At 51.4% G+C, this 26,373-nt stretch overlaps 1 protein-coding gene across 19 annotated transcripts in view; it reads left to right on the forward strand.

Annotated features, from left to right (window-relative positions):
- The window catches only part of LOC308518976 (protocadherin gamma-C4), a gene marked incomplete at its 5' end in the record, with an annotated part of 148,230 nt that overhangs the window by 115,028 nt on the left and 6,829 nt on the right, over positions 1-26,373 (forward strand). For 13 of the 19 annotated variants that reach the window (XM_081090828.1, XM_081090843.1, XM_081090841.1 and 10 more), the window contains 2 exons: positions 19,216-19,274; positions 25,837-25,925. In XM_081090828.1, the coding sequence (XP_080946954.1) occupies positions 19,216-19,274; positions 25,837-25,925 (148 nt within the window). Of the gene's footprint in view, positions 1-2,099; positions 4,677-9,860; positions 12,408-13,874; positions 16,450-19,153; positions 19,275-25,836; positions 25,926-26,373 lie in introns of those variants that run through there. The other 6 variants (XM_081090835.1, XM_081090840.1, XM_081090837.1 and 3 more) reach the window with 6 other exon arrangements.

The raw sequence follows: 26,373 nt of genomic DNA on the forward strand, positions 1-26,373 counted from the left end.
AAGGGAGGGAAGGGAAAGAAGCTTTCTTAGGTGAGGAATAGTCTGTGTGAAGTCTCTGGGGCACTAAAGAGCTTGGCTGATGCCCACACTGAAAGCAGAGCTAGAAATATCACAAGAAGAAGACATGACTCTTGGATACTATGCAAAGGATTTGGTATTTTATTTCAAGACCAGTGAGATGCTACTGAGGATTTTTGAGTTGAAGACTCATGATCCAATTAAAATGTTAAGATCATTCTGGCTACTGTGAAGAATAGATCCAAGAGAGTTCTGCTGGCTTATGAAGGGGTCTTAGGAAAACTATGAATGGGAAAATGATTTCAACCTTTTAAACTAGTTTTGAAAAGACATGTTGTCAATTAAGTGATAGTGAATGGGGAAAAATGACTGATAAACCAGTTTATCTCTGAATAACCCACTAGATCAGTGCTTCTCAAACTTCAATGTGCACTCATATCACCCAGGTAGCTTGTTAAATTCAAATTCTGGTTCTGTAGGTCTGAAGTGGGGCGTTTCTGCATTTCTAAGAAACTCCCAGGTGATGCCGATGCCACTGGTCCTTGACTCACACTTTGAGTAGCAAGTGACTGGACTATATTCTAAATTCTTAATATATTCTATGGAATATGCTCTATCTTTTAATGCCTCTCAGACTTCTGTGGTCTAGCCAATTATCAAGCTTGAGTATTCAAATATGGGGGTTTTAAGAGATGAATTAAAGTATTCAGGACACAGAGAAACAGGTCAAATATGGCCTTTCATCTCTTCAATAGATATTCTATATAAACTTATTTCCTATCTACCTATCTAACCTGTCTGCCTACCTCTCTGCCTCAAGGTTCAGTTACACTTCAGCAAGAACTTGTGTGCAATCAAAGTAATGTCCTGGACAGTTATACAGAAATGGTAATGTGACGCTTTAAAATGTTACCTCTAATGGGGTGATTTGCATCATAAATTGAAGCTGACTCTGTGCCAGTCATTTTGCCTGCCTCATTCATTTAGTAGATAGGAACTCCGGAACCCTTAGAGGGTAATTTATTGTCCAAAGATATACTGTACAACTCAGCTCTGACTTATTCATACCTGACTCTCTTATTCATTATCCTAATCGTTGCTTTTTTGTTTGTTTAGTAACTACAATCTTAAATATGGAAAACTCGAGGCTCTTTATTCTGTGGGTTAAGGCTTTGTATTTCTCTAAAGACTTCGTGAAGCTTTGTAACCAAATCACAATCATTTTATAAATGTCTCAAGCAGTAAATAAGTCTGCCCCTTCTTTGGGGGGAGAGGTGTTATCCATTATTAGCAATGAACTTCTCTTTGTGGCATACGAACCCAAGTTCTTGGGAAACACATTTATCAAGTAAAGGGAAATATTTGAGATTATGCTTCATGATGGGGGTTATGCTCATTGGGAAAAACGGTAGGAAATTTCACATTGCTCCCTGGTTCTTAGGAAATGAGAGCTAAACAATGTCCAGTTTTGAAAGAAATCTGCGTTGAGTTTTTAAATTCCATAAAACCGAGTTAAACCAACTGAAAGTAGTAGGTCCTGTGTGGCTTTACTGAGGAAGTGACAGGGAATTCTAAAATCTCATCTGGTAACAGATAAAACTGCAATTATTAGCATCTCCATAGAAATGCTAAATTACTCCTTACTAATAGAGTCCGGCTAAATAGGTTTCACTCGACCTCCAACAAACCAATTTTTTGTTGTTGTTGTTTGGTTTGATCTATTCCCCCCCCCCCCCCTCCTTTGTTGCGATTAAAGACAGCCATTAAAACGTTTAATAGACCTGGGTTTAGCTTGAAGACTTGCAGAAGGGCCAGCTTCATCGCCCTGCGATTGGCTTTCCAGGCTAAGTTAGGTTTCCGATGGACGGATGCTGCCAAGGCGCTTTGGCCGTAAACGCTGGAAGTAAGCCAAAGGAAAGTGAAGTTCCTGGCGCTAAGCGCTCGTCCCGCTCCGAGCGCCCCGCGCTAGCGCATTCTTCGTGCAGTTATTGGCTGGGACTCTGCGTGCCGCTGTCGGCCAATGAAGACGCTGGAGATCTGGCCCGGGCCCGTCCCCTCTCGGCGCCCCGGGATGAGGCAGAGACTGAACAGCCGACGAGCAAATCAAAGGCATCTAGAAAGCCATGTCAGACTCGGCGCCCAGCGCTCGAGCGCTAACCCGCTGAAAGTTTCTCAGCGAAAACGCCAGGGCGATCTGGACCCCGCGAAGAGAACTGCCCTTGAGTGAGATGGTCCCAGCGGCCCGGAGGAGCGGACTGGTAAGCCCCGGGAGAGTGGTGGGAGTCTTGCTGCTGCTGGGTGCCTTGCGCGGGGCTTCCGCCGTCATTCGCTATGAGATCCTGGAGGAAAGAGAGAAGGGTTTTGCGGTGGGCAACGTGGTCACGGACCTTGGCCTGGATCTCGGCAGCCTGTCCGCTCGCAGGCTCCGGGTGGTGTCCGGAGCGAGCCGAAGATTCTTTGAGGTGAACCGGGAGACCGGAGAGCTGTTCGTGAACGACCGCCTGGACCGGGAGGAGCTGTGTGGGACGCTGCCCTCCTGCACCGTAACTCTGGAGTTGGTGGTGGACACCCCACTTGAGCTGTTCAGTGCGGAAGTGGTGATCCAGGATATCAACGACAACAACCCCGCGTTCCCTACCCGGGAAATGAAATTGGAGATTAGCGAGGCGGTGGCGCCGGGCACGCGCTTTCCGCTGGAGAGCGCGCACGACCCCGATGTCGGAAGCAACTCTCTACAAACCTACGAGCTGAGCCGGAACGAGTACTTTGCGCTTCGAGTGCAGACGCGGGAAGACAGCACCAAGTACGCGGAGCTGGTGCTGGAGCGCGCCCTGGACCGGGAGCGAGAGCCCAGCCTCCAGCTGGTGCTCACGGCGGTGGACGGGGGGAGCCCGGCCCGCTCCGCCAGCCTCCCCATTCGCATCGCCGTGCTGGACGCGAATGACAACGCGCCCTCCTTCAACCAGTCCCTGTACCGGGCGCGCGTCCTGGAGGACGCACCCCCGGGGACTCGCGTGGTGCAAGTGCGTGCCACGGATCTGGATGAAGGCCCCAACGGCGAGATCGTGTATTCCTTCGGCAGCCACAACCGCGCCGGCGTGCGGGAACTGTTCTCCTTAGACCTGGTCACCGGGGTGCTGACCGTCAAGGGTCGGCTGGACTTCGAAGACACGAAACTCCACGAGATTTACATCCAGGCCAAAGACAAGGGCGCCAATCCCGAGGGGACGCATTGCAAAGTCTTGGTCGAGGTGGTGGACGTGAATGACAATGCCCCCGAGATCACCGTCACTTCCGTGTACAGCCCCGTCCCCGAGGACGCGCCTCTGGGGACTGTCATCGCCTTGCTCAGCGTGACTGACCTGGATGCGGGGGACAATGGGCTGGTGACTTGCGAGATCCCGCCAGGGCTCCCCTTCAGCCTTACTTCTTCCCTCAAGAATTACTTTACTTTGAAAACCAGCGCAGCCCTGGACCGGGAGACGGTGCCCGAGTACAACCTCAGCATCACCGCTAGAGATGCCGGAGCCCCTCCCCTCTCAGCCCTGACCACGGTCCGGGTGCAAGTGTCCGACATCAACGACAACCCTCCGCAGTCGGCCCAGTCTTCCTACGACGTCTACGTGGAGGAAAACAACCTCCCCGGGGCTCCCATCCTGAACCTCAGCGTCTGGGACCCCGACGCCCCGCAGAACGCGCGCCTTTCCTTCCTTCTCTTGGAGCAAGGAGCGGACGCTGGGCTCGTGGGTCGCTTTTTCACGATACATCGCGACAGTGGCGTGGTGTCCACCTTAGTGCCCCTGGACCATGAGGATCGGCGGGAGTTCGAATTCACAGCTCAGGTCAGCGACGGGGGCACCCCTGCCCTGACCACCAACATCAGCGTGAACGTCTTCGTCACTGACCGCAATGACAACGCCCCCCAGGTCCTGTACCCCCGGCCTGGCCGCAGCTCCGTGGAGGTGCTGTCCCGAGGTACCGCGGCTGGCCACGTGGTCACTCGGGTGGTAGGCTGGGACCCGGATGCCGGCTACAACGCCTGGCTCTCCTACAGCCTCTTGGGAGCCCCCAACCAGAGCCTCTTTGCCGTGGGCCTTCACACCGGGCAAGTCAGCACGGCCCGCCCCGTCCAGGACACAGACCTGCCCAGGCAAACCCTCACGGTCCTGATCAAAGACAGCGGGGAGCCCTCGCTGTCCGCCACCGCCACCCTGACCGTGTCTGTCACCGAGGAGTCTCCGGAAGCCCGGGCGGAGTTCCCCGCTGGCTCGGCCCCGGGGGAGCAGAATAAAAATCTCACCTTTTATCTGCTCCTCTCTCTAATCCTGGTCTCCGTGGGGTTCGCAGTCACGGTGTTGGGAGTGATCATATTCAAAGTTTACAAGTGGAAACAGTCCAGGGACTTATACCGAGCCCCCGCGAGCTCCCTGTACCGCACGCCGGGGCCGTCGCTGCACGCGGACGCCGTGCGGGGAGGCCTGGTGCCGCCGCACCTTTACCATCAGCTGTACCTCACCTCTGACTCCCGCCGCGGCGACCCGCTGCTGAGGAAACCCGCGGCTGCCAGCCCTCTGGCCAGCTGCCAGAACACGCTGCGGAGCTGCGACCCAGTGTTCTATAGGCAGGTGTTGGGTGCAGAGAGCTCCCCTCCCGGACAGGTAAGGGTTAGCAAGTCATCCTGGACCAATATTCAGGCTTTTTGATTCCTGCACCGTGTTCAGGAAGGCATGGAGCCATTCTGGGCTTTTGTTTCTAGTGCTGAAGATGTTTTCCTAATGATGCATCCACATTTTCACCTGGCCCTTCCTAGATCAAGCGTTGTCTTTGCAAAGGGAATGGCCTGGCCAGAGTGTGGTTTGTGGTCGGTCACAGTGTGGAGTTGATTGACCCACCTGTGGACCCAACTCACACCCTCAGCACTCGCTTGCCATAACAACTAACCAATCTTGCTAAATACAACCCAAGATCTCAGCACTCAGAGTTTAGCTTGGTGTCATTTGCACTGGGAACAAGCGAGTGTATACCTCTAACCAGTGGCGGCTGCTAGGAATATAAAAACTACCTCATTTTGCCATCTTTCAAGTGATTGCCACATCTGCATTGCAGCTAATAGTTTGCTGGTAATTTTCCTCTGCCTACACAGATCCTGTCTCATTCTTAGATAATTTTCTATGAGAGTAATAAAATTCTAGGCATCCTTTACATTTTATTTCAAGCACACTCCTAGAAATGATGTGCACATTACTTATAAACTATTTGTGTTATAATAGTGATCCATGTGCATTATAGAAATTTTGGAGAATAGAGAAATTTATAAAGAAAAATTAAAACTAACTGTAATCCCCAAATCCAAAGGTGACCACCATCTATAATAATAAAAGCATAATATGCTAATTAGACCAGACGTCCTTCTGGACATCCTTCCAGACGAGCTTCTGGATGAAGCCTGGGCTGTGAGGGAAGCCTGGGTCCCAGGTCCTGCCAGCGGCCAGAGGGAAGCCGGTGCCGGAGGGAAGCCGGTGCCGGCAGCCGGGGGAAGGAAGGCCTACTCTTGCACGAATTTCGTGCATTGGACCTCTAGTTAATTATAAAAGTAAAAGTAATCATTTACTTTGAAAAGAAATCCAGACAATCCAAGACACCATAAAGTACAAAATTAAAGGTTCTCTATATCCCCCTGTAATTCCCTATCCTTCCAGCACTATTTTTCTTAGATATACACATAATGTGAATGGTAGGTAAATTCATATCCTGAGGAAGGCAACGCTTTCATTTATTCAGGATGATGTGTAGATGACTGTAAGGCATTTGTCTTGGAGTGAAACTTACACTTCCAATGGTGCAAGAGCCACAATTTTGTTACTAATAAGTGTAGAATTGCTATCAACCTCGGATCTGTCAGTTAGATAAATGAGGCTCCACCACTTACCAACTAGGAGTCCTTGGCCAAGTTAATCTTTGTAAGCCTGTTTCTCATGTGCAAAAAGGAAATAGCAAGGGTCTTATAAGATTAGTGCATGCTAGAATGTATGCACACTGCCTGGTGTATTGTGTTAACAAATTCTTAGCTATTACTATGATTACTTTTATTAGTTCTTGGCCCACCCCAAATCTTTTAAAAAATATATTTTTAATGTTTTATTTATTGATTTGAGAGAGAGGAAGTGAGAGAAAAACATCCATTTGTTGTTCCACTTATTTATGCATTCATGGGTGATTCTTATATGTGCCCTGACCCTGAATCAAACCCCAAACCGGGGCTTATTGGGATGATGCTTTAACCAACTGAGCTACCTGGCCAGGGCACCCACCCCAAATCTTAAACACACCTTGGAAATGAGCAAATTTGGAGATAGCCAAAATGACACAGTAGATGCATATATGGGAAGGCTAAGCAATGATGAAAGCCAGAGAGAAGCAGCTGCTATTCTTCCAGTCACACTGGAAAACAACTGACACTTTCCCTAGGACAATATTCTCAAACTTGGTTGCACACTAGAATTACCTGGGGACCTTTAAAAAATCTGAAGCCCAGGCCACATCCCAGACCAATCAAAACACGATCTCTGGGGATGGGACATAGGATCAGTACGTTTTAAAGATCCCTAAGTAATTCCAATGTGCATAAAAGTTTGAAAACCACTGCCTTAGAACCTGCCAGTCTATCAAGTAGCATATTTATGAAGCAAAGTGTTATTCTGGTGTTTACAGAACCAGAAGCCAGCCTGACTGGGCCAGGTATAACTTTAAAAAAGTATGTGATGTTATTTCCCAAGTTTAAAGTATTACATAGAATAGCTCCAGAAGAGCGTTGTAGGGTAGACATAAGATGATATTTTAATCATCTAAAGAGACAGTCTTCCTAAACCACTAGCAACCAGGCAACTGAGCTTTAAAAATCTAGAGCTGAGCAATGGTATGGGATCTCTTCTGAGGATGACAAACGTGTTCTATGATTAGAATGCGGTTCTGACGGCATTGTTTTAGTGTATGTGAATATACCAAAAAAAACAATAAATTGTGCACTTTAGATGGATGAACTGCGTAGTATGTGAATTATAGCTCAACAAAGCGGTTTTAAAAATCTAGAGTTGGGAGATTCACATACCTGGCATAAAAAAAGGTCAAGTCATGGATATGTAGCATTAAGGCTTTATAATGCTCTAATTCTAGTAATACAGACTGTATGCATGTTTGTTTTGGTGTGGACTTGAAATATAAAGGATTGAGACCTATAAGGGGTCTAGTTCTTGGATATTAAAAGTACCACTAAAGGTCCAGTTTATGGTTATAGAGATGAAAAATCATTTAAGATGTTATAAAATGAGGCTTTATTTCTTTCCAGACAAACCAGGGGTGGGAGTTGGGGGGGGGATCCTAGTTCTGCACATACTAGTTATTTAGCTTTAGATGAGTCTCTTAACCTTTCTGAACTCCAGTGTCCTCATCTATAAAATAAAGATAATACATCCTTTCAAAATTGTTGAGATTGAAAACTTAGGCATATAAACTGTCCGTACTCAAAATAAAGTACTCATAAAAGCACAAGTACTCATAAATATTTGTTAAACTAATAAATGGTAATATCAGTAATTCACCATTTATTAAGCATCCCTTGTGCCAGATACTGTAAAAGGTGAAAAGATACAGCTATGCCACAAGCATGTCAAACTCGGCTGGCCACGAGTTTGACATGCTTGTGCTACACAGAGTACCATAGGAGACAGACATGCAAAAAAAAAAAAAGATCTACAAGAAATAATGGGAGCAGAGGGAAAGAAACACCAAAGCCAGTCTGGAAGACTTCATAGAGGTGGTGATGGTTGAGCTGAGAACTAAAGATTGAGTAGTAATTTGTTAAATAGTAAAGGGGAAATATAGAGGATCTTAAAGAAAATTCCATGCTGAGGAATAATGATATTACATTATTGCTGAACTTTAAAGCGTGTTTTTAAAATAGACAGTCTTTGCAAGAGATAAAGTGAAGCAAGTAGGCAGGAATTAGATCATGAATTCCCTTTAGGCCAGGCCAAGGAGTTTTTTATTTTATTCTGTGTCAGCGATAGTCATTGCAGAATTTTGAACTTACATATGTATGATGTCATCAGGAGTTTGTTTGTTTGTTTGTTTGTTTGTTTTAGAGGGATTATTCTAGCAGCCATTAGTGAGATGGATTGGGGATATTGATACTGGAAACAAAGAGAACAGTTAGAAGGCTATTATGATACTTGAGGAAAAGATTGGTAAATGCTTGAACCATTCCAGTGGCAGAATAAATGGAGGGAGGTATCATAGTAAAATCATCAGGACTTGTTGATTGACATCATATAGGTAGTCAGGGAGAGGAATGAGTCAAGGATGACCGTACCTGTTCCAACTGAGGGAGCTGGGTGGATGAGGTGTCATTCACTGAAGGGAATCCTGGCATAAACACCTAGTGGGTTAGCCTGATTTACATCTCCATCATTCCCAGGAGAAGAGGTTCAGGTGTTTTTGTAAAAGAACATAGAAAGCAGATCCCCCACCCCCCGCCCCCCTTTGAGACCAGAATGTTGGTTGCTGGCATCACCATAGTCAGAGGATATTCCTGAGGATCAAGGGTTTGGAAAAATACAGGGAGGATAAGAAGCCCAGGTTTTGCCACTGGTTTTGGCATCCACCGGTAACCTAGGTGAGGATTCAAATGAGTTCAGAAATATGTCCAGATCAGATTATAGTTTGCAGGTAACTGCAGTGTGAAATGAGCTGTTTCTTCATTTGTGCAAGGTGGTCGCCAGGCTCCTGGGAGGGTCTGGATCAGGGTCAGGGTGGAGTGACATCAAGTCTCCAGCTCCATGGGGCCCCCTGGGGCTAAGTGAAAAGCTTGCTCTTTTGAAATAGCCTCTGTTGGTAATTAACAACATAGCAGGCATACCATGGTGTCAATAAAGGGGATTTGTAGGCACAGTGCTGTTGGTAGCTTGATCTCAATCGTTCACGGGGAGCTATTAAATCTGTGAACATCAGCTTTCTGCCAGGTAGTGAGGTCTAACCCTTAGCATCTCCCAGACACAACTGATTCTTTACTGGTTTGGAACATCTCCCTTTCCTGGCTTCCTCTACTCTGCTTCATCTCCTCCCATACTGTCCTTGAAATGAATGAATGGTAATTTAGTATATCTCTAGCAAGCGTCTGAATAAAAGAGTTTTGGTTTCCGCTGCGCCTCCTGGTACAGCAAAAAATGTGTACTGCATAAATTTAATTGGCTACATGAATGTGTAAGCCTTTTCTGCAAAGAGGTGGCTACGTTTCTGAATAATCTGAGAGAGGCTGAGTTCTGTGTACACGGCAGTGCTTCTAATTAGCTGTTGCTCTGATACAACTGGACTGAGCGGAAGCTACTCATTTAGAATATTGGTGGATGACAACACTGGCTTGAACAAAGTGACCAGTCTCCAATGGCTACTCCTCTCAGGGCTGCAGGTTGCTAGGGCTCTGGCTGTTTTCCCCGCGGAAAGGGGGCGGGGAAAATCGGTGTGTTCGAGAAAAAAAAACACGACACGTACTAGTATCTGTTGTCTGCCTCTCCACAGAGGTAATAATAACCCGTGGAAAGAAAGGCTGTTGAGCGGGAGAAAGGTGAAAAGATGGGTGTTTTTTGTTTTGGGGTGTGTATCTGCTTTTTCTCCAATGCTGCGACGCATTAACCCTGCCGCTGTTGGGATGTTCTCTGCTCAGCCTATTGGCTGAGCCCAGGAGCCGCTGTCCGCCAATCGCGTGGTGGGAGGCAGACAAATCTACCCCGCCACCAGCAAAAAACGGCGCGTAACCCTTGCGGCGCCGGCCGAGCCGCGCCAGAGCTGGCGCGGGCAAAGGGAGATAGGTGTCTCCAGCTGCTGTGGCTGTTTGGGGCGGGTCGGCTTCTTTGGCTTCTCAGGACCAGGTAGAGAGCGAGCTGGCGGCAGCAATGCTCCGCGAGGTGAGAAGCTGGGTAGACATCTGCCCGGGGGCTACCCTTTTGTTCCTCTGTTGCTACCTGGGTTACGTTTGTGGGCAGATCCGCTACCCGGTCCCAGAGGAGTCCCAGGAGGGGACTTTTGTAGGGAATGTCGCCCAAGATTTCCTGCTGGATACAGAGAGTCTGTCAGCCCGAAGGCTGCAGGTCGCGGGAGAGGTGAACCAAAGACACTTCCGTGTGGATTTGGACAGCGGAGCCCTGCTCATCAAGAACCCAATTGATCGAGAGGCACTGTGTGGGCTCAGTGCCAACTGCATCGTGCCCCTGGAGTTTGTAACCGAAGGGCCTTTGGAGATGTACCGAGCGGAGGTAGAAATCGTGGATGTGAATGATCACGCCCCCCGATTTCCTCGGCAGCAGCTGGACTTGGAAATTGGGGAGGCGGCTCCTCCAGGGCAGCGTTTCCCCTTGGAAAAGGCTCAGGATGCAGATGTGGGGAGCAACTCCATCAGCAGCTATAGACTCAGCTCCAATGAACACTTTGCACTGGATGTAAAGAAGCGCAGCGACGGCAGCCTGGTCCCGGAGCTGCTCCTGGAGAAGCCTCTGGACCGGGAGAAGCAATCGGACTACCGCCTGGTGCTGACTGCCGTGGATGGAGGTAACCCTCCCAGGTCCGGCACCGCGGAGCTCCGGGTTTCGGTGCTGGACGTGAATGACAACGCCCCAGCCTTCCAGCAATCCAGCTACAGGATCAGCGTGCTGGAGAGCGCGCCCGCCGGCATGCTGCTCATCCAGCTCAACGCCTCCGACCCGGACCTGGGTCCCAGTGGCAATGTCACCTTTTCTTTCAGTGGTCACACCCCTGACCGCGTGAGAAACCTCTTTAGCCTGCACCCCACGACTGGAAAGCTTACCCTCCAGGGGCCCCTAGACTTTGAGAATGAGAATTACTATGAATTTGATGTTCGGGCTCGTGATGGGGGTTCTCCGGCCATGGAGCAACATTGCAGCCTTCGAGTGGACCTCCTGGATGTAAATGACAACGCCCCCCACATCACGGTGACCTCCGAGCTTGGGACTCTCCCAGAGAGCGCGGAACCTGGCACTGTGGTGGCCCTGATCAGCGTGCAGGACCCCGACTCAGGGTCCAACGGGGATGTGAGCCTTCGTATTCCTGACCACTTGCCATTTGCCCTCAAGTCCGCCTTCAGGAACCAGTTCTCCCTGGTGACTGCTGGGCCCTTGGACAGAGAGGCCAAATCCAGCTATGACATCATGGTCACTGCTTCTGATGCTGGGAACCCTCCTCTGAGCACCCAAAGGACTATTTTCCTCAATATTTCAGATGTGAATGATAACCCACCTTCTTTCTTCCAGAGGTCACATGAGGTGTTTGTTCCTGAGAACAATCGCCCAGGGGACCTGCTTTGCTCCCTCGCAGCCTCTGATCCAGACTCTGGCTTGAATTCGCTCATCTCCTACTCTCTCCTAGAGCCCAGAAATCGAGACGTGTCGGCTTCCTCCTTCATCTCCCTGAACCCCCAGACAGGAGCTGTTCATGCTACTCGATCCTTTGACTATGAGCAAACACAGACACTGCAGTTTGAGGTGCAGGCCCGGGATCGGGGCAACCCACCCCTTAGTAGCACCGTGACAGTTCGTCTATTCGTGCTGGACCTCAATGACAATGCGCCAGCTGTGCTCCGCCCTAGGGCCCGGCCTGGTTCCTTATGTCCCCAAGCACTGCCTCCATCAGTTGGTGCTGGTCACCTAGTCACAAAGGTGACTGCTGTGGACTTGGATTCAGGTTACAATGCTTGGGTTTCCTATCAGCTCCTGGAGGCCCCAGATCCCAGCCTGTTTGCAGTCTCTCGTTATGCTGGGGAGGTGCGGACAGCTGTTCCCATTCCAGCTGATCTCCCACCACAGAAGCTGGTCATTGTGGTGAAGGATAGTGGTACCCCACCGCTCTCTACCTCCGTTACTCTCCTAGTGTCCTTGGAGGAAGATGCTCATCCGGTTGTCCCTGATCTTCGAGAATCTTCAGCTCCAAGGGAAGGAGAATCCCGCCTGACCCTCTACTTGGCTGTATCACTAGTGGCAATTTGCTTTGTCTCCTTTGGCTCATTCGTGGCTCTGCTCTCTAAGTGTCTTCGTGGGGCTGCCTGCGGAGCGACCTGCTTTCCTGCTGGCACCTGTGCATGTCTCACCCGCTCTCGAAGGAGGGAGGGGCTTCCTCCTTCCAATGGGATCCTCCGAATCCAGCTAGGGTCAGATGATCCTATCAAGTTTGTTGATGTGGGTGGTCACTCTCATGGCTGTACACCCTTGGCTTCTGCACCCACTCGGAGTGATAGCTTCATGATGGTCAAGTCGCCCAGTGCACCTATGGCAGGGGAGCCTGTTCGCCCAAGCTGCCCACCCTCTGATCTTCTCTATGGGCTGGAGGTGAGATCTTTGCAGGCTCAGTCAATGCTTGAGGGTTATTCCGACCCGGGCATGTGGTTGGGCCGTGTACCAGAGAGTATTGGCCTCTCTGTGAGAGCCCGTAGTGATGTCACCATTTTTGTGAGTGGTAACTGTGTGGTAGATTCTGTGCTTTAGAAGTGTTTTGTGAATTAACCAGGGAGTTGTCGAAGGTTAATACTTGGGTTTGGGTTAGGACCTTATCTGAGAGTAAGAAATGCAAGTAAATGATCAAGAGCCAGGGAAGCATGCTGCAAGAATGTGGGAGCATAGAAGACTATGAAACACAAGGGTAGGGAACACTGGACCATCACCTAAACCCAGGTGGCTGCGTTCTCTACTCTTCCGGAATGAAGGGGCCAGATTCTGGCCTACCTTAACTCTAGATTACCATTCCCCAATGGGTTGAGCGAAACATACCTTTGCCTCACAGTATCAAGTACTCCCTAACCCACTGTGAAGGGAAGTTCCTGCTTGGAATCTAGAAGACAGCACAAAGAGGAAAGAATCAAGGGAGTAGAGGCATCTTCAGGAATCCCAGTCAAGTCCCCACTGGGATTTGAGTTAGATGCAGTAGACTGGGGCAGGGGAGCATTACCTCTCTGGGGGAAAAAGCAAAGAGTGAAATCACTTAATGTCAGAAATCTGGTTTACAGATGAGGCATGCATAGAGATAGCTATTCTGAGGGTCTCTAAGTAGAGTACTTCTGAATTGGTGAGACCATAAAGCCTAGAGGCCATGCCTAGTTTCTAGTCACCCTTCTGGTGACCTGAATCTGTCCTGGAAATATTTCCCCTACCATAAGCTGTGATGCTCATTCTATAGCTCAAGTCTGGATCTCAGGAAAGCGGAGTGCTATAGTCATCAGCTGGCATTGAGAGTCCTTAAAGCATTACTGGAAAGTCAGAGCAAGACTCTACATGATCCTAACAAATCTCTCTTCTCATGTCAGCAGTGGTTAGCAGGATGGGGGTGGGAGGGCGAACACATGGGCTTTGCCTCCCCCATAAGGACAAACTTTTGTTGGTTCAAGCAAGTAGTGGAAGCTTCTGAAATCATGCAGGAAGTTGCTGGGACAGAACACTGAGAAGTTTTGTACCACTTTGTCTTTCCTGTTGAGCACCATCTGAGCTGTCAAATTTTGCTGCCAAGGGGGCTGAATCAACCTGCAGCACGAAATAAGTGGGGATGTAGGAGGCTTCTGTGACACAGATTTGCAGCCTGTTCCTAAGGTTTCCAGGACCGAGGAGACTTCATAATTGGTTGAGAGCAGACAGACTTTTTGGCCAATCAGACTAAGAGCTGAGGTGGGGGATCTGCTCTTCTTGCCCGCCTCTCCTCCCCCAGCTCCCCAGCTCCACTCAGATTTAATTCCCCCTTCCCCCCCCCCCCACCCCCGCCATTCGGTGACTAAGAGGAACTGCTGCAGGCAGACAAACCTCAGAGCAGTTTTTAAGAGGCTGGAAGGAGACACAAGAGATTTCAGCTGCTACATTCCAAGCCCTGGGTCTACCTTGGAGACAGGACAGCACAGAGTCAGTGTCCAGGAGGGACTTCTGGGTCATGGGGCCCAAGATACCCCCACAGCTCGCTGGGAAATGGCAAGTGCTGTGCATGTTGTCCTTGTGCTGCTGGGGCTGGGTGTCTGGGCAGCTTCGTTACTCAGTGGTGGAGGAGTCTGAGCCGGGGACGCTGGTGGGAAATGTTGCTCAGGATCTAGGCTTAAAGGTGACAGATCTGATGAGCCGTGGACTGCGGTTGGGCTCTGAGGAAAAGGGGCACTATTTTTCCCTGAGCTTGATGAGTGGTGGTCTGGCAGTAAATCAAAAGATTGACCGAGAGAGCCTGTGTGGAGCCAGTACCAGCTGCCTGTTGCCAGTCCAGGTGGTGACCGAACACCCACTGGAACTAATCCGTGTAGAGGTAGAGATCCTGGATCTCAATGACAACTCTCCTAGCTTTGCCAGCCCTGAGCGAGAGATACGCATCTCAGAATCAGCTGCATTGGGGGCACGATTCCCACTAGATAGTGCCCAGGATCCAGATGTGGGCACCAATACTGTGAGCTTCTACACTCTGAGCCCCAACAACCACTTCTCTCTGAATGTGAAGACCCTAAAAGATGGGAAGCTGTTCCCAGAGCTGCTGCTAGAGCAGCAGCTGGACCGTGAAGCTCAGGCAAAACATCAGTTGGTGCTCACTGCTGTGGATGGGGGTGTCCCAGCCCGCTCAGGGACCGCCCTTATCTCTATCACGGTGCTGGACATCAACGATAATGCTCCAACCTTCCAGTCCTCAGTTCTTCGTGTGGGACTCGCAGAGAATGCACCCGTGGGTACACTGCTGCTCCGCCTCAATGCCACTGATCCGGACGAAGGCACCAATGGCCAACTAGACTATTCTTTTGGAGACCATACATCTGAGGCAGTGCGGAATCTCTTTGGCCTAGATCCTAGCAGTGGAGCAATCCATGTGTTGGGTCCCATAGACTTTGAGGAGTCAAGTTTCTATGAAATTCACGCAAGGGCACGTGATCAGGGACAGCCAGCCATGGAAGGCCACTGTGTGATTCAAGTGGATGTGGGGGATGCCAATGACAATGCCCCAGAGGTACTACTGGCCTCTTTGGTCAACCCGGTCCTGGAGAGCACACCCGTGGGCACAGTAGTGGGATTGTTTAATGTGCGGGACAGAGACTCGGGGAGGAACGGTGAAGTGAGCCTTGATATCTCTCCAGACCTGCCTTTTCAGATTAAGCCCTCTGAGAACCACTACTCACTGCTAACCAGCCAGCCCTTGGACCGTGAGGCCACATCCCACTATATCATTGAGCTGCTGGCCAGTGACGCAGGCTCACCTTCCCTGCACACACATCTCACCATCAGGCTCAACATTTCCGATGTTAATGACAATGCCCCCTACTTCACCCAGCAGCTCTATACTGCTTACATCCCCGAAAACCGGCCTCCAGGCTCCCTTCTCTGCACGGTGGCTGCCTCCGATCCAGACGCCGGGGATAACGCCCGGCTCACCTACTCCATCATAGGGAATCAGATTCAGGGAGCCCCAGCCTCCTCCTTTGTATATGTCAACCCCGAGGATGGGCGGGTCTTTGCCCAACGCACCTTTGACTACGAATTGCTGCAGATGATGCAGATCCTGGTGGGGGTGCGAGACTCTGGCTCTCCCCCACTGCATGCCAACGCCTCTCTGCATGTGTTTGTCCTGGACCAGAATGATAATGCCCCGGCTGTGCTGCACCCAAGACCCGGCTGGGAACTCCCAGCCCCCCAGCGTCTCCCTCGCTCTGCGCCTCCTGGCTCCTTGGTCACCAAGGTGACAGCTGTGGATGCGGATGCAGGCCACAACGCATGGCTCTCTTATTCGCTGTTGCCACAGTCCACAGCCCCAGGACTGTTCCTGGTGTCAGCACACACCGGTGAGGTGCGCACAGCCCGGGCCCTGCTGGAGGATGACTCTGACACCCAGCAGGTGGTGGTCCTGGTGAGGGACAACGGTGACCCTGCACTCTCCTCCACGGCCACAGTGCTCCTGGTTCTGGAGGACGAGGACCTTGAGGAAATGCCCAAATCCAGCGACTTCTTCACACACCCTCCTGAGCGGTCAGACCTCACCCTGTACCTCATTGTGGCCCTCGCAGCCGTCAGTCTGTTATCCTTAGTCACCTTCACCTTTCTGTCAGCTAAGTGCCTTCGGGGACAGGCAGATGGGGAGGGGGGCGCGGGCGGGTGTTGCAAGCGCCAGGACTCGCCCTCCAGGGACTACTACAAGCAGTCCAGCCCCAACCTGCAGGTGAGCTCGGATGGCACGCTCAAGTACATGGAGGTGACGCTGCGGCCCGCGGACTCGCACAGCCACTGCTACAGGACGTGCTTTTCACCAGCCTCGGACGGCAGTGACTTCACCTTCCTAAGGCCCCTCGGCGTCCAGCAGCCCTCAGCCCTGGCGCTGGAGCCCGACGCCTTCCGGTCCCGCTCTAACACGCTGCGGGAGCCGAGCCAGGTGAGGGGCTCAGCGCGATCCGCGGGCGGCAATGGAGCAGCTGCCCGGCCAGATCTTAGGGGCTTTGAACCTGCACCCACCCCGCTCACACGAGCTCGGCTGCTAGCTGCTAGCGGCGTCTCACCCGATTGTGGGGACCATTCGGACAGGTTGCGCGGGGGCCAGAGGTGCGGCCAAACAGGGATGTGTGGGGCGATCGCGTCCCAGGGTGATAGGACCACCCCTGCCTCCACAACTCCGAAAAGGCTGGGGCCCCGGCGACCTTGCCAGCGATTTCCGCGGGGGTCGGGGGTCCAGGGTGGAGGCAGTCACAGACCCACGCCCACAGCCAGCCGCCTAAGTTTCCTCTTAAGTTTCTCCCAACTCCCGGGATCTGGAACTTCGCTGTTATTCTCAGCCTTCCTTACTCCCCCATCCAAACCCGCATCTGTGGACAGGCAGGGGCGAGCGCGCAGGGTTCCCGCCGCTCACGCCCTCGCACTGGGCCTGGGACTCGCGCCGCCTACACTACCAGCTGCGGGTCACACCACAGGCTGCCCCTGAGCCCCTCACAGCTTCCCTCCGTCCCGCTACCTCCGAGGTACTCACCGCTGACTGCGCACCCTGCTGACAGTCCCAGGTCATGCCGGTGCTGTCCCGGGCCGGACCGGTCGCCGCCGGGTGGGCTGGGGCGTCCAGAGCGCGGGAGCGAGTCCGGGCGCTCAAGGTGCGGTGGCAGGGACTCTATGACCCACGGGCCGGCCGTTCCGTCTAGGCCTCCAGCCCAGAAGCCTCGGCCAGGTGGTCCGAGGTGCCCTGGGGTCCAAGGGCCAGCAGGTCCCGGCCCCGGGAGAGCGAGGCAGCTGCTGTGGGATCCGCAGCCTGGGGCCTCAGTGCCACCCGCAGCGCTGTCCTCTCGCGGGAAGTGGGAGCCTGGCGCACCCGGCTCTGGACGCGCAGAGATCGGTGTTTGGCTCCGTCGTGACCACATGTGCCCAGAGATCTCAGACCTGGGCTTTGGGGGTGACCAAAGTATCGGAGACTTTGGCACATCCTCCCTTCTCTGGCTGGTGGAGAGCCACAGCCTCTGCCAGGTGCCAGGGTGCCCTCATGTATGGAGAAACTATAATAGCAACAAAGCATAAGGTGCCACAACTCCAGGAGCTTTTATTCACAATATGTCTGTGCCTCACCCTGCCCCCACGGAATTAGAATCCTATTTTGGAACAAGACCCCGGTGAGAGTGTGATAGCTGACTGGGAGGGCTCACTACACTCCTCCTCTGAGAGCCACATCTCATTTGCTCCTCCAACACTTTCCTTGGAGAGGTACTAGCATCCCCACCTCAGGACAGGTTCACAGCAGTCACGTGACTTGTTCAAGTCCTCCGGTAAGTGATGGAGGAAGACCTAAGCGAGGTCTGCCTAATGCCAGCAGAACCAGGACACTGGAACGCTGGAAGACAGCAGGGATGTCTGCATCTGCTGGGATGGGGTAGAGGTGGGTCTCCCAAGTGGAGAAAGGTCTTCTGGGGCTCCTTATCCCAGAGCGGCCCTAACGGAACCAAGGTGGACCCGCGTCCTTTTGCAGGTTTTGAATTTCGCCCAGCTCCTCTCCTCCGAACTGTCAGGATACCTGTGTCTCCGTGTAGATTCTGCTGTCTCTACAGATACGGTGGCTGAGGGTGGGCAGCCCCAGACGGTGCTGGTGACTCCTGTTGCACCTGGGAGGCTATGTTTCTGGGTTCTGCTCACATCACTGCCACCGGTGAGGCTCCGAGTGAGTCATTTGGCAGCCATGGGTCTTCCTTCTCCCCAGTGTCACCAGAGATGCTCACACCTCCTTCTCCGCTCCTGGGAGTGAGTGTGAGAATTAATTACTAGCACACCCCAGAAGGGTGAGGAGAAAGCTCAGGAGTGAGTGTGTGTGATGGGATGACACACCCCCGGGGAAAGGCTGGGAGAGAGGTGGCTGGCCAGAGTCCCACGCTTCCTCCAGGTGGGAGATGGCTCCAGATCGGCCCCTCCGGAGCCCTGGAGACTTGGTTGACTCTGCTTGGAGGCTGTGGGAGCTTGATCTCTGCTGGGCTCCATCCAGCAGTTTCTGTCCCAGACAGAGGAGCCTTGTTCTCTCCTCCTTAGACACAGTCATTGTCTGGCACCGAGCTATGGGGGCGAGAGGTGTCCTGGGGCTTGGATGCCCTGCAAAGGCCCCGTCTGGCATGACTCCTAAATTAATAATGTATTTAGCTGTGGGAAGGGACCCTTGATTGCCAAGGGCCTGGAGGAGGCGTCCCTCTGAGTGTGTTACAGCACAACCTGGCACAAAAAGGGTTACCCAGGCAGCAGCCATCTTGCTGCAGCGGAAGCTTTGTTCCCAGCTGAGGAGCTGAATAAATTCTTTCTGGGGCTGGCAGGGTTCTCAACGGCCACATTTGGGGGCCTCCTCTGCACCCCTCCCCTCGGTTCTGGGTTCTGCGGAAGAGGCTTTAGCCCTGGAGTCTCAGCTCAGAAGTCTGGACTGGGGGCCAGGGAGGAAGGGGCGGTTTCTTTAGCAAAGGGATCCGGGTTTGCTCACTGTGGTCAGATAAATGTTTTTATCTGTCTCCGTACCCCCTGGAACCTGAGGTATATTTTGTCTCTGAAGATGAGTCCCCCCACCCCCCATCTGACACCAGTTTCTTCTCTGTGTGCACTTCCCTCTCTGCCTCCAGGCCCATCCCCAGGGGTCGGTAACAGTCAGACTTCTCCAGGGTACTCAGCCCATTTCCCTCTGTTTTCTCCACAGCAAGCCCCACCCAACACGGACTGGCGTTTCTCTCAGGCCCAGAGACCCGGCACCAGCGGGTAGGTGACTGCCTCTCCAGCCCACCCTCTTCTCTGCGGCATTTTCTCAGTGATGACGTGAGAGGGGGTGGGGGAGGGCTCAGCATTTGCTACGAATGGCTTCTTCCCTCAGTTCCAGATTTCAGGGAGGTTCTGGTGTCCTGGAGGCTCTTACACAGATCCCAGAGGGAAGAGGCTATTTTGGAAGCTCAGGTCATGTGCTCATCCCCTCTCTTCTCCCACCACAGGAAACCTGTCCTGTCTCCTGGGGCCTCTGTGGGACCACAAGGTGGTTTTAAGGTGGTCTCTGGGTAGGGGAGGGAGCTTATTAACCCATCTACTGCCTACATCCCCCCACTCTGGATGGAGCTGGGCTCCATCCTGACCTGGGGTTCAGGCCGAGAAACCTGGGGCAGGAGGAGGAGAGGAGGAGCCTGCAGGAAAGAGCAGGGGAGGAGAGGGAGGTCGGGCAGCTGTGGGGGAAGGGACACAGCACAGCTGGAGGTGGGGCTGAGGAGGGAGAGCTCTAGGGCAGGTCTTCCTGGCCCTGACCCTCCTCCGGGCCACCCGGGAGGCCCCCCACCGGTTCTACCCTCTCAGTCCAGCAGGCCTTTTGTCTCTGCCACTCTCCTATCTCTGCACCTGCCCCGCAGTCTCTGTCAGTTTACATTCCCGGCCTCTCCCTTTTTCTTGGTCTCTATCTCAGTTTCTGTATTTATTGCTGCCTCTCTGTTCCTACCATTGTCTCTACTGGCGTTGATCTGTGCCTCACACTACGCCTGCCATGGCCAGGTGCTCAACAAATGTGGCATCAGTGACTCCATGTGACGTCCCAGGCGCAGTCAGTTCTCCTTTTCTCTCTGCCTCTGCCTCCCTGTCTCCATCCTGGATCTCTGTTCTGTCTCTCCCTCTTTCATCCGTTGCTCGTGTCCTTGTGTTCCTCGGCCTCCAGTTTTCCTTCCTCCATCCCTCACTGTTTCTGCTGTCCTCTCTATGCTCAGCCTCGGTGTCTCCGTCTCTCTCTGCATGTCTCTGTAACTGTGGCCTGTCCTTTTCTGCCTCACTGAGTCTCTTTCCCTGTTTCTCTTTATTTATCTCTCTCTGTCTCTATTTTTTATCCTGTCTTTTGCTCGGTGTCTCTGCCCGTCTCTCATTTCTTTGGACTTGTGGGCAAGCCAGCACACACGTCGTCCCCACCTCTCTCCCTCCCCAGGCCCCTCACACACAGAGCCTTTGATCAGTGCTTTCCCACACACCCTCCCATCTAGGCTGCCCCAGCTGCTCATTTCAATCCGGTATGAATTCCTGCTGAGACAGGAACCCCCTGTGGGGGGGGAGGAGGGAAATTTCAGCAGAAAGACCTTCAGTTGGTCTGAGGGGAGTGAGTGGGCTCGGGGCCAGGCCTCCCTATTGGAAGTCAGGAGCCAGGAGGAGTCCAAGGATCCCTGGAGAGAGGGGGCGGGGGGCAGAGCTTAGTCTGCCTTCCTGCCTCCTCGCTGGTCAGACTCTTGCTGCCCACAGTTCCCCAGATGCTACAGATACTGAGCCCTCACTGCCACAGGAACCCAGGAGACCTTGGTATAGGATGGAGACTCCAGCTCCTGGGCAAGTGCAGTCCTGCCACTGGTATTAGGATCTCCAGGCACTTCCTAGAAGGCCCCTAGAAGGCAACAAACCAGATCCTTTGGACTGTGTTTGCCCTGTCCTGAACCCAACTGTCCCCTTCCTCCCCACTGACCTTGCCAGCCTTCTCATCCATTAGGTCATTCATGTATTCATTCAAAAAATATTTATTGAGCATCTACCATGAGCTAGTCCCTGTGCTAAACACCGGCCTATAAAAGTGAACAAGCAGACATGATTCTTGAACTCATAGGCTTTCATGCCAGCAGAGAAGACAGAAAATGAACAGCAAATCACACACAAAAATGTCTAGTTTCAAATCATAGCAAGTTCTGAAAAGAGGAGGGTAATGTGAGTGTAGTGGTGGAGGGCGTAGAGAAGGCCTCCAGGAGGAAGTGACATTTGAGCTGGGGTGATGAGAAAGAAGTACAGAGCAATTTGTGTCCCCTTTCCCCACCCTCATCCCAACCGCACCTCAGGACATACACTAGCCAGGGCAGAAGTCATTGCTGAACCTGGAGGTCCCACCAGTTGCTCTGGGCTGCGCACCTTACCCCTGCCTCAAGTCCCTTTTCATCAAATGAGAGACTGGGTGGCCTGACATACATGCGGGAGCTCTTGGGGAGATGGAGAAGGCTCAGGAGCTCTCCCAGCCAGATGGGGATGGGACAAACAGTTCTGATCCCGCTCCAAATGGCCAGACGAAATAAGCATTAGGGCCCAGACCAGCAACTGCAACTTCCCTTCTTCATTCAATAAATAGTAAGACCGACTGTAGGCCAGGTAGTGTCCTAGGTATAAAAAGACATACTCCCTGTTCTCAGGAGTTTACAGTATTGAGGGAGACAAATACTAACCAAATAATCACACGCACGCGCATGCGCGCGCACACACACACACACACTCACACACACACACACACACACACATACATATATATATGATTGCAGTTCTCATAAGTGCTATGAAGAGCAGTGCCTCGTAGTGAGAGCATAACATAGGGATCTGACCTGGTCAGGGAGCAGGAGGATGTCCAGGAGGAAAGGAGGCTGTGTGGGATCTGAAGGATGAATATGAATTAACCAGCTGCAGGAAAGAGTTAAGAGCATTCCAGGTAGAGGGAAGAGCATATGCGAAGGCCCTGTGGTGATCAACAGCATGACAGGGGGCGTTTCCTGTGCAGCCATCCTGATGAGTAAATTGGAGTGTGGGCACGAGGAAGGGAGATTGCTTATTCAGTCCAACCCTGGTTCCAGCCCTCCACTGCCTTTCTGCCCCATTTCCTTCCCCACCACCCTGGCTACTGGCCACCAGGTTGAAAATAGGGCTCATGTTGAGTTCCTCAGTAAACCTGGTTCAAGTTCAAGCCAGCACTGGGTCCCATTGCCTAGACAAAGGGGGGAAAGACCCAAGTTCTGCAGTTCTTGCTTGCCAGGCGCTCTTCCTCTCCACCTTTTGGCTTCTGACCCCAACAGCTGTTGTCTGGAGGTCTGAATCCTGCAAGCCAGTTTCCCCTTCTCAGGCTGTAACCACGCCCCGCCTTGCAGCTGTTCCCAGCCTCTGCACAGAGGAGACCGTCCCCACTCAGCTTCCCCTCTCCCCACTCTGTTCTCTTAATGGTTTCCCACTACCCTTCCCTCCTACCCACCCTCCTCTGAGAGACACCATCCCTGCTCTCATTCAACAAATTAGCAACTGTTTTTAAAATAATTCATGCTCATTATGGAAACATGAGAAATAGAGAACAAAATTTCAAAGAAAAAGTACTCATAATTTCACAACCCAGGGAAAACACCACTAACATTTTTTTTAACATGAAAAATTTTAAATCTATACAAAAGTAGAGAGAATAATAAAATGAATTGTTTATGAATTTGCTCACAGAATACTGAGAACTTTCATTCCCAGTACCTGGTATATTTCTCACCATTTTTTTTTTCTTTATAGTAATTAAAATCATACTGTTCATTTATTTTTTCGGGGAAGGGGGGAGTGTTCTTTGCAATATAGCACAAAAAATTCCCCAAAGTCTATAAAAAATTATTGAAAAGTCATTTAATTGTTGCATAATAGCCCCAGATATAGGGTGGGGGGAAATAGGTTTATAGTTGTGAGTATGTGAAACACAGAGTTTACTCTTGTATTATTATTTATTAGTTATTGTATTTTTTCCATATGAACAACTGTAAACCTACTTTTCCCCAACCCTGTATATGTATATTTTTAAATGCTGATAGGTTTTTACTGCACTGAAAAAAATATATATGCATTTATATTTTATCATTTAAATCCAGGCAGTTGTCAGGAGTGACTTCCCCAGGTTTCTTCTTTTTTAGAGCCTGATTCAGGAAACATTTTCTCAAAGCCCAGCCTCTGGGCTGCTCCCCACACACACCCAGCACAGCCGGATACAGGCTCCTTAGGGCGAGCACTGTATCTATCATCTCTTAAGTCCCAGGGCCTGTCACAGGCACTGACACATAGTGGGTGCTTGGAAAATGATCAATTAGATGTAGTCTCTCTCCTCCACTTTTATTTTTCATTGTTTTCCAAATTCTGGAAGAGTCCCCTCTACCTTCTGCCGGGGGTCCAGGCCTCCCTGCTGAAGCCCAGTGTGGTGTTGGAGTCACCTTAGGACTATTTCAGTTGCAGCTCTGACAGTTACCAGCTGTGTGACTTTGGGAAAGTTTCTCAACTTCTCAGAGCCCTGATTTCTGGAAAAGAGGGAAGAGGGATAATCATAACACTTAATGCACGTGGTTCTGAGGCTGAAATAGATGATATATATATATCCCAGTCAGCCCAATGTCCAGAAATAGGAAGCTCTCAGCAAATGGTTCAGAAAGCAGTCTCTCCCACTTCATTCATCTCCTTTAAAGAGCTGGCAGCCTGCCCAGGTGCTTGGCCTCCAACCTTCAACAGTTTCCCTAGAATCTTCCAGCCCACCCTCCTTCCACTCACCTTTATTCCCTCAACACCACTACCCACCTCCACAGGGCATCCTCCTAACCTGGTATCTGACCCTATTGTCTACCTCACAGCCCCAAAGCTCTTCTCCTGACTGTCCCCACCATCTGCTGTCCCCACTCTGTCCCCATTAGGCCCTTCGCCTAGGCCTGAGCCCGTCAGCCTCAATCCTGCGCCCTCAGGCAGGCCCACAGCAGCTCTGTCAGGCTTGAGTCAGGACTTCTGGAGACAGAGGTGGCTGAGGCCCTATCACTGGGCTCTTGTCCTCCCAGAGGTAACCCAACCCTCAGTCCTCTCACAGGAGCAAGAGTGCTCTTTAAATACTTAAATCCAATCATGTCAGCCCCTTTTAAACCTCTCAGTGGCTTCCCAGAGCTCTTAGGATGGGACTAAAATCTTTAGCGTCTGCTCTGCAGGCCCAGCCCCTGATACACCTCCCCTGGCAGGACCACACTGGCTTTCCTTTAGTCCTTTAAACTCACCGCCAAGCTTCTCCCACCTCAGGGATGTCACTTCCTCTGCCTGGAAAGCTCTCTCCACAACACCACACCTTCTCCTAGATGATTTCATTTGACCCCTCAATTTTTTACTTTGAAATGTTTCAAATCTATTGAAAAGTTGAAAGAATAGTATGATGAACACCTGAATACTTTTTTTACCTAGATGCATTATTTGTTACTATTTTAAGGTTATTATTATTATTTTTTAATGCAAACATATCCAATTAAAATTTCAGAATAAAGGCTAAACTGCTTAACTCAGTAAAAATGTTTTTTGCAATTGTTCAAATGAATATAATGCTTCCAAAATGCTCTTTGGAAATTCTTGTAAATTTCCTTCCTTGCTTCCTTGCTCTACTGCCTTTGTTAATATTTTGCGCGCACACACTCACACACACACACACACACGCACACACGCACACACACACACTCATGCCTTCAGGTCTCCCCTCTCCTGTTGCCAAATCCTCACAGTGACCTAACACTCTCCATGACCTTTTCCCATCCATTCAGGCAACAAATATTTACTGAGAACTTGGAGTGCCCGATGATGCCAAGGGTCCCCTAATAGACTGTGTGTGTGTGTCAGGGTGCTTCCCCCCTTTCCTCAAAAATGGAAATGATTTAATCCTTGAAAATTCAAAAAAAGCTGGAAATAGTCACTTATGGGAAAAACCCAAGTTGGGAGAATTCCTTAGGGCTCTTTTATGGGTTGGCATTTTTAACAATTGTGAGTCACTCCTTGCTTTTCTCAACAGCTGGAGCATCTAAAGGTCTTAATTAGGTGCGGCAGTAGGAAGCAGGAGACAGCCTTGCATTCAGAGCTGGAGCTGGTGGGCTTAGGGGTCCCCCTGACAATCTGTTTATTTTACCAAGGCAGAGGTTGGGAACGGGCATTCCAGAGAACTGTGTCTTCCCAGGCTTTGCTGTGAGAGAGCTTGAGGAACTAGGGAAGTGCCTCCTTGGAAAAAGTGATAGCAGAATATCTGGGAGAGGCTGGGGGCGTTCTTATAAAATAGGAGGGGCGTGTCCTTATGTGCCCTGGATTTTATCCTGAGGGCTTAGCAAGCCTCCCTGCTCCAGGGAGTTCTCCCTCCCCACCCCCTTGTCCCTAGGTTCTCACCCCTTTCTCTGGCTCCCATATCTTTCCTTCACTGCCCTGGGGAGAGGCCTATCTCCCTCATGGTGACAGTAAGCACTGCTCTCTCATGGGGGGCGGGGAGCAAGTCCCAGTTTATCCTGTCTGAGGGCCCCAGTGTCTGAGACATGCCTGAGACAGTGAAGAGCTGTTTGGAGGACTGACAAATGGGGTCGGGGTGGGGGGGGCTGGCTTCTGAAGGATTATAGAAATTACCCACTACCTTGCTGAAAGGGAGGGGGTCCTGGGGATAGGGGGGATAGGGTACTGGATTTGGGAGCCCTGGAAGAGGACAGGAAGGGTATGGGCTAAGCTGGCCTGGGACACTGTGCTCACCATCCCACTCTCTCTCCAGCTCCCAAAATGGCGATGAAACCGGCACCTGGCCCAACAACCAGTTTGACACAGAGATGCTGCAAGCCATGATCTTGGCCTCTGCCAGCGGTGAGTTGTGTGTGTGTGTGTGTGTTTGTGTGTGTGTGTGTGTGTGTGTGTGTGTGTGTGTGTGTGTGTGTTAAGATGGGTTGGGAGACCTGGGGCTCTGGGCATCCCATAGCCACATGCCTTGACACTGGCTATCACCCTGCAGAATTTCTCTGGGTCTTTCTGCTGGTTCTAAGGGATTCATCACCCCAAAACATGAAGCCAGGTTGAGGAACAGCTGAGGGATTGGGTCCTGGGATGCCACAGGGGAGTGAACAAGGAAAGGTCCCTCGAGGACATGTGGGGGGTGGTGCTAGAGAGTCTGAAGGGAAGAGCATCAGTCTGATCCCAGGTCTGCCACTTACCATCTTTGTGACTTTGACCTATTTACTTAATCTCCCTACACCCCAGTTCCCTCAGCCAAGAAAATGGGGCAGCAGCCTCAGAGGGCTGTCCTGAGGACTAAATG

This window comes from Myotis nattereri, assembly GCF_964212035.1.
Source record: "Myotis nattereri genome assembly, chromosome: 5".
Lineage (NCBI taxonomy): Eukaryota > Metazoa > Chordata > Mammalia > Chiroptera > Vespertilionidae > Myotis > Myotis nattereri.